This window comes from Nelumbo nucifera, chromosome 2 (genome assembly GCF_055504915.1).
Source record: "Nelumbo nucifera cultivar China Antique chromosome 2, China Antique-T2T, whole genome shotgun sequence".
Lineage (NCBI taxonomy): Eukaryota > Viridiplantae > Streptophyta > Magnoliopsida > Proteales > Nelumbonaceae > Nelumbo > Nelumbo nucifera.
In genome coordinates, this window is record NC_142650.1 from 78,967,219 (window position 1) to 78,978,155 (window position 10,937).

At 36.8% G+C, this 10,937-nt stretch overlaps 1 protein-coding gene across 6 annotated transcripts; it reads left to right on the forward strand.

Annotated features, from left to right (window-relative positions):
- Positions 1 to 280: 280 nt before the first annotated feature.
- Positions 281 to 8,024, forward strand: LOC104589527 (histone-lysine N-methyltransferase ATXR3-like). 6 transcript variants are annotated; one of them, XR_016082384.1, is made up of 6 exons: positions 281 to 1,256; positions 1,354 to 2,669; positions 5,664 to 5,740; positions 5,897 to 6,144; positions 6,236 to 6,341; positions 7,239 to 8,024. XR_016082384.1 is itself a non-coding variant. In XM_088897604.1 (5 exons), the coding sequence occupies exons 2-5, from the start codon at positions 5,648 to 5,650 to the stop codon at positions 7,254 to 7,256; spliced, it is 465 nt and encodes a 154-aa protein (XP_088753730.1). In that variant the 5' UTR covers positions 355 to 1,256; positions 1,354 to 5,647; the 3' UTR covers positions 7,257 to 8,024. The 6 variants fall into 6 exon arrangements, 3 of the variants coding, with proteins under 3 accessions (XP_088753730.1, XP_088753729.1, XP_088753731.1); XM_088897604.1 differs by having other exon boundaries at positions 355 to 1,256; positions 1,354 to 5,740; XR_016082383.1 differs by lacking the exon at positions 281 to 1,256 and having other exon boundaries at positions 2,666 to 5,740; positions 7,239 to 7,363; positions 7,456 to 8,024.
- The last annotated feature ends 2,913 nt before the right edge of the window (positions 8,025 to 10,937 follow it).

The window sequence follows — 10,937 nt, forward strand, 5'->3', positions numbered from 1 at the left end:
GTGATTAAATATAATGTGCAAAAGCTAGAATTATGTACATCCTTTGTATTATATTTCTTTAAACACCACTAATTGTTATCATTTCCCAATGGACTTTGTTAGAAGAAACAAATCATGTAATTTAGGGTAGATACTTCGAAAAGGAATCATGCTATCTGAGTGTTCAATTCTCTTATGTGATATTCCTGTTAGATACAAAGAACATTGTTTAATATTTTGGTATGCAGTCTGGTTCACGAACGGTCAGCAACGATACTAGAGGACATAAGGAACAAAAGGCCAGTAACGATAAAGTGGGATAATTTGATTCTTTCAAGTTTTATCGCAGACTTGGTTTTCAGGAGAGTGGCTTCAGTGCTCATAAGACCGTACTCATACCGTTCGTATTTGTATGTTATTTTTTTATGGAGAGATATTTCAGGTTAATAATTACGTAGATGGCTCTCAAGCAAGATGCTTCTTTTGGTATTTGGTAGGTGCTATTTGCTTTTGTTCAAGCTTCCAATACTCCAGCCTACCCAAACGATTTGTCTAAACGTAGGTTTTTTGCTCTGTCTAAACGTAGTTGTCTTTGGGGTGAGAACGTAGAGAAAGAATGAGTACTATAACGGAACGTGTACGAAGTTGTGATTTATAAATCATCATTGTGATTGACTTTTGTTGCCAAATTCGCCTTTTGGATCACCTACTGGGATTGTGACATATCTGGGACCCTTTTTTTTTTTGAAATCTGAAACAAAATCCACTACCTCCCCTTCGAGCATCAGTTTGTCGATGAGGAAGTGTATCGGTCTCAAGTCATAGTTTTAGATTCCACCAAGTCTAAAAGTTGGAATCTAAAATAGAGTTCTAGCGGCGGTCGATTAAAACTGCCGCTAGATGCCAAACGACTGCCGCTACAATTGACGCCTCTCCCGCTGAAATTATTCACGCCTCTCCGGCCCCTCTCTCTCTCTCGGTCTGAATCATCCCTGTCTCTCACTCAGTCGTCTCTCTCCTTTTCTCTCTCTCTCTTAGTCTGAATCGTTCCTCTTGCGCTCTCTCTCGCTCTCCCTCGCTCTCAGTCATCCCTCTCTCCCTCTCTCTTCGCTCGGTCGTCTCTCTATTTCTCTCCCTCAGTTGTCTCTCTTTCTTCCTCTCTCTCTCGCTAAGTTCTCTCTCTCTCTATCTCTCTCACACACGATTGGACATCAGCGATTCTCTCTGTCTCTCACGGTCTCTCTCTCTCAGATACATCCACAGCATTTGATTCACAGGTAATTCCTATATATGTTGTATTTTTCTCTATTTGTTAGGGTTTCTTCATTATTTCCACCACTTATGCTCTGTATTCTTTGATAAATGCTAATTTAGTCTAAGTACTGAGGAACTCTAAAGGACAGCTTCGATTTGCCAAGGAGGTTCTAAACTTCTCTCTTGCCGTTTCATTCGCATTCCTCTATTTTATTATTTTGTTCATCTATTTTGATTGAAAATTATACTAGCTGTTATTTTGTTCCTAGTCAGCCAACTACATGTGCGATGGCAATAATTTGATTAACCTAGCTTGGTGGTAATAATTTGGTAAACCTTGTTATTGTTATTGTTATTCAATGTATACAAAGTGGCTTGCGACTAACAGAGCACTGCCTTATCAACATAATTCTTGTTTCGTAGTTGCTGTTGGAACCCTGCTTTCTGAATTAATTCTTGACAAATTTTCAATTAAATTGCGTATTCTGAAAGACAAAACCCTTATTACTGTAGTATTTTTTAATATTTTGGGAATTTGTGACACCAATCGATTCGGCGAAGTTACTGGTACAAGAATAGTCTTGTACATAGTGTTGGTACCATGTCCATGGATGATTTGTGATACACAAATCTTCTAAACAAATATGTAAGCAAAATCCTTGCTGTTTTCTTTTCTGAAGAAAAGAGGGGGATGACAATATATAGAAGCTAGTGGAACCACCGCTATATAAATATGCCTCCAGATCACACAACAAAGATTTTTGGAACCATCCATTGCAGCTTTGTTCATGATTAAAAAATGAGGGAAAGAAGTCTTTCTGAAATTTCTAACAAGAACAGGTAAAGAATTACTCCAAATATTGATTGCTCTATGAAACCTGTGGTAATGATGTTCCACACAAAAGGAATGGTCCTGCATACAGAAGAAAACAATGAATTCACATGGCCACACTCACACACAAAAATGAAAGTTACTAGACTTTAAAGTAGATACTATCATAGGATCGGTGGTGTCTGCTGCCATGGCGGCACCCCCTGTTGCAGCTGCAACTTCAATTCCTTTGGGATCGATGGGTAAATGGTTTGATCCACTTTGGAGGGATTACGAGAATGCATTGAAAGGGCAGAAAGAGGTTATTAACTCAATGCAGGCAGGCACTTATATTGCTATCAAGGACTTAGATAGCATTCAGGTTCTTGTTGACCGGCTGGAAATAGAGATGGACTCTCTAATGCAAACTGCTGATTTTGCTCTTCGAGAAGAGGATGCTGTGAAGTTTGGAATAGAGGAGATCAAGAAGAAATTGGGGATTTTTGTCAAGAGCATTGAGGATCTGGGTGAGTATGCTGACAAGTGCAGCAGGGATATAAGAAGGGCAAGAACAGTAGTCCTGCAGAGGATTATTAAGAATTCCAGCAACTGATGCAGCTTTTTGGTATGCTCTATTGATTTCAAGCTAAATACATGTTATGTTCTGTATCTTGGATCTATTGAACTGAGTACCTTACCTTATGAAGAATAATAGGAAAAAAAACAGTTAACTTTCAGGTCTAAACTTGGATGATTTCCAACTTTCATCTCTTCATGTCTAAATGTATTTATTGTTTTAACATTAATATTGTTCTTTGATTCACAAAATTGTGGATGGTGATGTTACATTCTTTTACAACCATGTTTATTACTGTTTTTGGTTTGATTCAAGCCTAAAGAATTTATTTGACTGCCATGCAGATGTGAGGTACCTGGCTATAGATCAATAAATGATTAAATCCCTAGAATATGTTATTCCTTCTGTTTATCAACCTATCTTTGAAGTTGGAGAAACTTATTGGAAGAAAGCATCCAATCCAATTTCTTAAGTAGTAATTCTCTATGATTTGTATGACAGCAAAAAGATTATGAAATGCACTAAATCCATTAAGTGGGACTCTTACTATCATACAATTGCCTAGGCATCTATTCTACATAGCTGAACTCTTAAGTTTGAAGAAAAATAGCAAGGAGATCGAAACAGTATGGGCAATTTATTTATGGAAGTGTCATGCCTCAATGCTTGTTCTTCTTGCATTATCATGGAATAAGGAAAAATAGTAGATAATAAAAGAAAAGTAGTGATGATAATGACAAAACAGTTATAGTAATAATAAGACAAGATAGTCATTCAAATGGTTTCAGCAGCTATCCCTTCTACTTATCTCCAAGTGAATTGGAATGAGAAAAAGAGCTTTAAGACAAGGTTGTATTGATTGTACTATAGGATCATTTGTAGCATGTTCATGATTTGTGATTGCCTAAGTATATCCTAGACCATTGATGGTAGAAGGGTACCCAGTTCCAACTTGATGGTGATGTTGCGTAGGAGCATAAATGGTCTCTCCAATGGTCAAATAAATGTTGAAGTTAGATACTTAAATTCAGGACTGATGTTAGTTCATTTAACATCTTAGATTCAAGGTCTTTTTCAATAAACCACATACTACCCAGGAGGCCAATGACCTAGTAGTCGAGATGGTTGCATGGAAAGCCCTCCATTTAGAAGGCACGGAATCAAACCAGCGGATACACAGGCTCTCTGTGCTATGGCCAGTGGGCCTCAAGTGCACCCTGCTCTGCCCCACCCCTAATTCCTCTTCACCAAAATAAATACTACTAAGGAGGAAAAATTATCCCTAATAATTGATCAAAAAAAAAATCCCTAATAAATGCAGGTATTATAGTCATGGATAATTGTTTGATTGAATTCATTTAATCCAAAACAATGCCTGATGAGATGATTTCAGTTTCCAAGCTCCTTGACATATAAGTTCACAGAATTCATAAATGAAATGTACCAAAGTCAATTATTTTTTTTCCTTCATAAGTGAGGGTGACAAGTCCAATACAGTGGCTTTTACAACTATCAGAAGCATTGAAGAAAAGAAACTTATAGCAAGAAGTTCAGATACATGTGTTTATTCAACACAATGACACAAAAGTTGAACAAACGTAAATAATCATGAGAAGAATATTCAAAATCTGTATTTAGCATGTTACATGGAAAAGACTTCTAGTTTACATTACCTCCCAGTATTATAGCCATTTTACTGTTCTTTACAGTTGTATGTCACAGTTTAGTGATTTAATATGTTAAATTTTACAAGGGTCAATCTTTCTCAAAGAAAGAAAATCAACGAGGATACACCGAGCAGATGGACACAGAAAAATGCAGTCAAGAAGCAATGTTCCTTCCAAAGAAGTGGCCAATAGAGCCATATACACCATGAATTGATAGACACTAGAGTTTGTAAGAACAAAGGCCTGAGAAAGATGGCATTGCAATACATAACAGTGATGTCTAATAGGACTCATGAGCCATTAAACATTACCTCATCCTCCAGAAAAAAAAATGCCAATAGACCAGGAAATTATATGGTTGAAATCACTGTGGCCTTGGCCTTGGTACTTCTAGTGGCAGCTGTAGACCTGTAGTCAAAGAAGGTCTGATCCAGCTGTTGTTTCTGCTTATTAATGAATATCTATCTAAAGAGATCAGAGAAGAAACCAAGTGCCAAAACATTGCTTGGGGGGGGGGGAGAGAGAGAGAGAGATTATAAGCAAACTCACAATTGAATTATTCATAGTTGGATCTTTGACTGGTATTGCTTTCTTTCTGTGGTTTTTCTTCCTCTGATCAGTGGAATTCTGCAATACAGGCTTTGTAGTATGTACTGACTTAGGATCTTGAACAGTACTTTGTTGGAGCAGAACCTGATTCTTTGTGATGATCAACTCAATTTCAGGTTTTATCAACTTTGCAGAGGTTGATTTGGCCTGGTTTTGACCAGTATTTTCTAAACATTACTAAATTTGTCAAAAAAAAGTTTAATATTAACAACCCAATAAACAAATGATTGATCATATGGTTCAATGGTTTGACCAGTTGGGTCACCAGGCTGTTGACTTAACATCACTGGAAGCTCTTCGCAGGCCTCACTAGTCACTACCTGGGAGCTAATTCTGTATTTGTCACATCATTCATAGACCTTGGTGTTGAATATTAGCCACTTGCTCTGCAACCAACAAATTGCCAGCAGTCACATCATTCAAATGGTTGTACACTTTTTTATTGATGCCTATATCATACATCTTATATTTTGTTTCTTTTTGTTTTACGACCTTTATCTTTTTGCCTTTATGAGTTGTGAAAAAGTTCTTTACATTGTGCAGCTTTGGGATGGGTTCACACTTTTTATATTGATATCATTCTTGTTCATTTGTTATGCTGTATTCTTTCTCATACTATTAATCCAATGCCTTTGATTGTTACCATTAAAAATTTTATGTTTCTTACCTAGATTTTATAAGTATTTGAGATGTTTTACTTCCATGTTATAGACATGGCAAAGGTTGATCAATCTATATGCTTGTTGTAACATGATTTGTTTATTAGTTACAAAGAGTTCATGTAACACAGTTGAGGGGGTCTATAACCAGAGGCTTCAGAATTTGGCTCTTACTCTTGATAAGGTGCTTACCTTTCTATTTTTACTTAAGAGGGAGGTTCTCTCTCTCTCTCTCTCTCCCCCCCCCCCCCCCATTGTGATCTGAATTTTATTGATATGATTAAGTTATTAAATTTTGGGATCAAATTGGCCTTCTTCTGAATGTAATTCATGTTAATAGGTAAGGTATGTAATGAGAAGTGTATTTGGTGACCCAAATAAAGCTCCACCCCCACTGGAGAAGCTTAGTCCTGAAGCAGTAGTTTCAGTCCTATGGAAAGGGGAAGGATCACTTGTTGAAGAGTTAGTCCAATGCATGGCTCCTCATATGGAAGAGGGCTTGCTGAATGACTTAAAAGAGAAGATTCGAGAGCATGACCCTTCTGGATCTGTAGATCTCCGGAGAGAACTGCAGAAATCTTTTTTATGGTAAGCGGTGTGGTTTACTGTCTCTTACAGCTGATGTTTATAATGATTTATGATTGTCACTCATTACCCCCCACCCCCCTTCTTTTACAAGGTTGAGGGATGAAGTTCGAAGTCTTCCATGTACATACAAGTGCCGGCATGATACAGCTGCTGATTTGATCCACCTTTATGCTTATACAAAATATTTTAGAGTTCGGGTTAGTTGAAATTTCATAGCAGTGTTCTCCTGTATTTGATTAATATGGAGGTGATTTTCTTTGCTTTGACTAAAAAGAGTTCTTCACATGCATGCATACAGGACTGTAACTTCTCCTGTATACATTAGTCCTCTAGACTTGGGCCCCAAGTATACTGATAAGTTGGGGTCAGGTTTCCAGGAGTAGTGCAAGACATATGGTGAAAATTATTGTTTGGGGCAGTTGATTTATTGGCATAACCAAGCTAATGCTGATCCAGATTGCAGCCTAGGGAGGGCGAGAAGGGGTTGTTTGTTGTTGCTTGATATTGCCTCCTATGCCAAGGTTCAGAAGCCATCGCATCGTTAACGTGTCTATGGCCCAAGAACCCTCAGATTTGTGCTTGCAAGAATTCTTGATGGAAATCATGCAAAAGATCCTGATGGAAAGATCCCTCATAAATTCCATATATATGACCTTGCATTTGTGGTATGCGGATATTGATAAAATAACACTTATCCGTTGAGCTACAAACCTGGGTCCCTATTCTTGAGTCTTTTGTTTTTTGGGGCAAAGCTGAAAACTTTGTTCACATTAAGAAAGGTCAAATAGATCTACCACTGGGAATACCTATAATGTCAGGCAATATCTGCAGTGCTTTGGGAGGGCTCATCCGGGAAGCCCAAAGTAAACAAAAAAGATTCATTTACATCAATGAAAAGCTTATATAAAAGATTGTTAGCCTTATTGGATTCCCTTGATATGTATTCAATTATTAATATATAGTTCAAAACATTATTTTCTCTTCTAGATTCTGGTCTTTGAGTTTGAGCCAGCCAGATTTCTTGGAGACTCGATGCTTTTACCATTTATTCTAAAGGCTAGTAGATAAATAATCGACTCTTAATTTTTGTACAGGAACTTACGTTCTTATAATTACTTCTCGTAAGGAAGTTGGCAGCTATCTTGGTTTTCCCATTTTCCGGGTGATGTCTGAGTTTCTATCGTGCAATGATGCTTTGCAGCTTTCAACTGCTCAAGAAGTAGGGGTTTCTTTTGCCAATTTCCCTGGAACTAGAATCTACAAGTTTTCCTTGTAAAGATTGAATTGCATTTGTTTGGGTTTCATATGCAGAGAATGTGCATATATGATTTTGAAATTCCAGAAGGCTGCTGCAAGGGGACCATTGAAAGTAACATATGAAAAATACTTGCATCCTGATCAAAGTAGTGTTGCAGCAATAGAAGCAATTGACAGGCTTCCTCCGTGACATCAAGTCCTATAGGAGCTCAGATTATGACACAATGCGGTACAATGAGGACATGAAATTCAGGAAGATGGCATTGGGCAGGCAGGAGTACATTAGACTTTCTTTCCCTCATAAGAATATATGGATCTTGAGTTTATAAGAAGAGAGAAAATGCGAAGAAAAGATTCACTTGCAGATCAAATCCGGGCTGCCAAAAGCAAAAGAGTGGAATGTGTAGCAGTCACACACTCTTTGGTTCAGACCCTACTGAATTTTTGTACAAACCAAGAAATTATCAAATTGAAAATAAGATCTATTTGTGATTCAAATTGTTTGAATGGAGAATGACTTTTTAAATTTTATTGTAATTGATGCTTTTTCATCTTTTGTATTTTATTTCAGTTTAAATGAATATATAGAGAAAACAGGTAATTTGAAGAAAATTAAATATAAATAGGTCATTTGGAAAAAAAAGTATACTTTGACCGCCGCTAAAGAAGCCCGTGGCTGCTGCTAAAAACAACCTTTAGCGGCAGTCGCAACTGCCGCTAAAAGTAGTTTTTAGTGGCAGCTTAATATTTATACCGGCAGCCGCGAAAACTGCCGCTAGAATGTCTAGCGATAGTTCTTTTAGCGGCAGTTCGCCAGCTGCCGGTAAAGACTATAGCAGCAGTTTTGACTGCCGCTAAAAGTCATTTTTTTTGGTAGTGACATGAAAAATATGGCCCACAAGGAAGAGATTTTGAGTAAAACGACAATCCACTTCAATGTGCTTTGTGCACTCATGGAAAATAGGATTGAAGACAATCTTGATAGTACTGAGATTATCAACAAAGAGGGGAACTAGGGACATGGCCCTATACTTAGTTTCAATAAAGGATTTTGAAATTGTAGGCTACATTTTTACATTCTAGGAGACAATAGAGTCACCAAGAAAAAAATGCACCAACCAGTAGTAGATCTTCGAGTATTTAGGCAATCAGCCCAATTGACATCAACATAGGCAGTGAGATTAAGAGACAATGATGAGAAGAATGGTCCATGAGATAAGGTCCCTCTAACATATCTGATGATACTGTAAGTTGCTGATAAATGTGGTTGATGAGGAGAAGACACGAACTAACTTACAACACTGATATATTTGGCCAAGACATAATGGGGTAAATTAAACTACCTACCACTTGACAATAGAGAGAAGAATCTTCTAGAAAAGGATCACTATCCTTCCTAAGTTTCAATTTTCAAATTGATTTCCAAAGGAGTGTCAACCAATTTGGAATCAGTGAGGTTAGCCAATTTAACAAGATCTACTGCATACTTGTGTTGGGTACAAAGTAACAATAAGAGTTATGATTTACTTCCAGGCCAAGAAATAAGTTAAGGGACCAAGTCCATCTTGAAAGACTCAAATAAGAGATTTTTTTAGTTAACAATCCCTTCCTAATCATCACATATAGTAGAAGTATAATGTCATCAACATATAGTAGAAGTATAATCATTCCTTGATTCTCCGGTGTAGGACAGAAAGGAAGTAATCAAAGGAATTCTATATGAAGGCAACATCATTAATAACAGAATGAAATCTCTCAAACTAGGCATGAAGGGCTTGTTTAAGGCCATATAAGGATCTCTTGAGACGACAAACAAGTTGGGGATTATTGCAGTACTCATACAACTTCCTTTAACTCCCCATGAAGAGAGGCATTATTCACGTACATTTGATGGATCTCCCACTATTTGACTCTAGAAAATAGCTAGGAGTAACTGAACAGTAGTCACCTTTTCCACCGGAGCAAATGTCTCATCACAATACATTTTGTACTCCTACATATAACCTTGGGCAACAAGACGGGGCCTTATACCTATCAAGACTCCCATATGACTTTAATTTCACAGAATAAACCAACCGGCTACCAATAATAGAGGCATCAAGAGGAGCTTTGACAAATTCCTATGTGTCATTTTTCAAGAAGACCCTGAATTTCAGAATTTGTGGCATCTCTTTAATGAGAAATGGTTGCAATCTGCTAGTAAGACTTTGGAATATTTATACTGGACAACATAGCAGAGAGGAAACTATGATTTAAAGGAAAACCCATAGCCGTTAGGAGGTTGAGAGATTCTAGAGGAATGACGTAGTGTAGAAGCATTAGATGAAATGGGCTTAGAGGAACAAAAGAACTTACAAGGATTGATGAAGTAGGATGACCAACATTTGGGGATGAAGAAAGAAGGGGCATAGGTGCTGCAATATTTGGTCGCTTACAAAAGTAATCCTGAAGTGACAGAAAGTGAGATGGAGAAGCTTTAGAAGAACCTGTAGAGTCAAAATTGTGATATAAGAGATAGAATGAGCAGGTAACTTAACAATATTTTCAAAGAAAGACACATTATCAGGAAAGATGACATTATGAGATATATGAATGCGGCGATCTTTAGGGTCATAGTAAAGGAAGTCCTTGACATTATGAGATATATGAATGCGGCGATCTTTAGGGTCATAGTAAAGGAAGTCCTTATGATTAGGACTATACCCCACAAAAGCACAAAAAGTAACTCGAACAATTAACTTAATGCATTCTTGTAGGGGAAGATGAACAAAACATGCACAACCAAATACCTGAAGCATAGAAAAGTCTAAAGGGCGATTAAAAAGAGACTGAAAAGGAGAAGAGTTATTCAGGACCCACCTATTATTTTCTCTTAAAAGAGAAAATTTCAAGTAGGATCCATTGATTATTTTTTCTCTTAAAAGGGGAAATTTCAATTGGAACCCACTTATATATATTATTTTCAATATTTATTAGTTTATCTATTAAATAGTTTTTTTATTTTATTCAGTGGGATTCTATTGTAATTTTTCAGCCTTTTGAGTTGAATTGTGCCATATCAGCATTTCTTTTTGGGCTAACAATGGCCTTTTCAGCTTAGTTTGAGGTCTAAAATGGCTCCTAAAATTATAAAATGGCGAAAGTGTATTTTTTTGCAAATTTAGGGATTGTCAAAGCCAAAACTCCGATCTAATAGTATTTCTAGAAACTTTTTTAAATTGGGGATTTACAGAATGTTGTAAAAATCTTTCAAGCTTAGTGTCTTAGCTAATAAAAATAATTATTCAGTATGTACAATATATTTTGCTAATTATTTTCTTTTTTTTTGAGAATATCTAGAACTACCAAAAAACCCACACCTAATTTGCGTTTGTGATGCTTGTTTACCATCTTCTTCATTTTTCTCATGAGTGACCGACCATATGTCTGCCCAAGTGACTAGTACCACCCTTGCTATTATAACTAAAATCACTCTTACATTTACGACAAACAACTCTTTTTTCCCTTCCCCTCAACCTTTTCTATGCTAAATAATT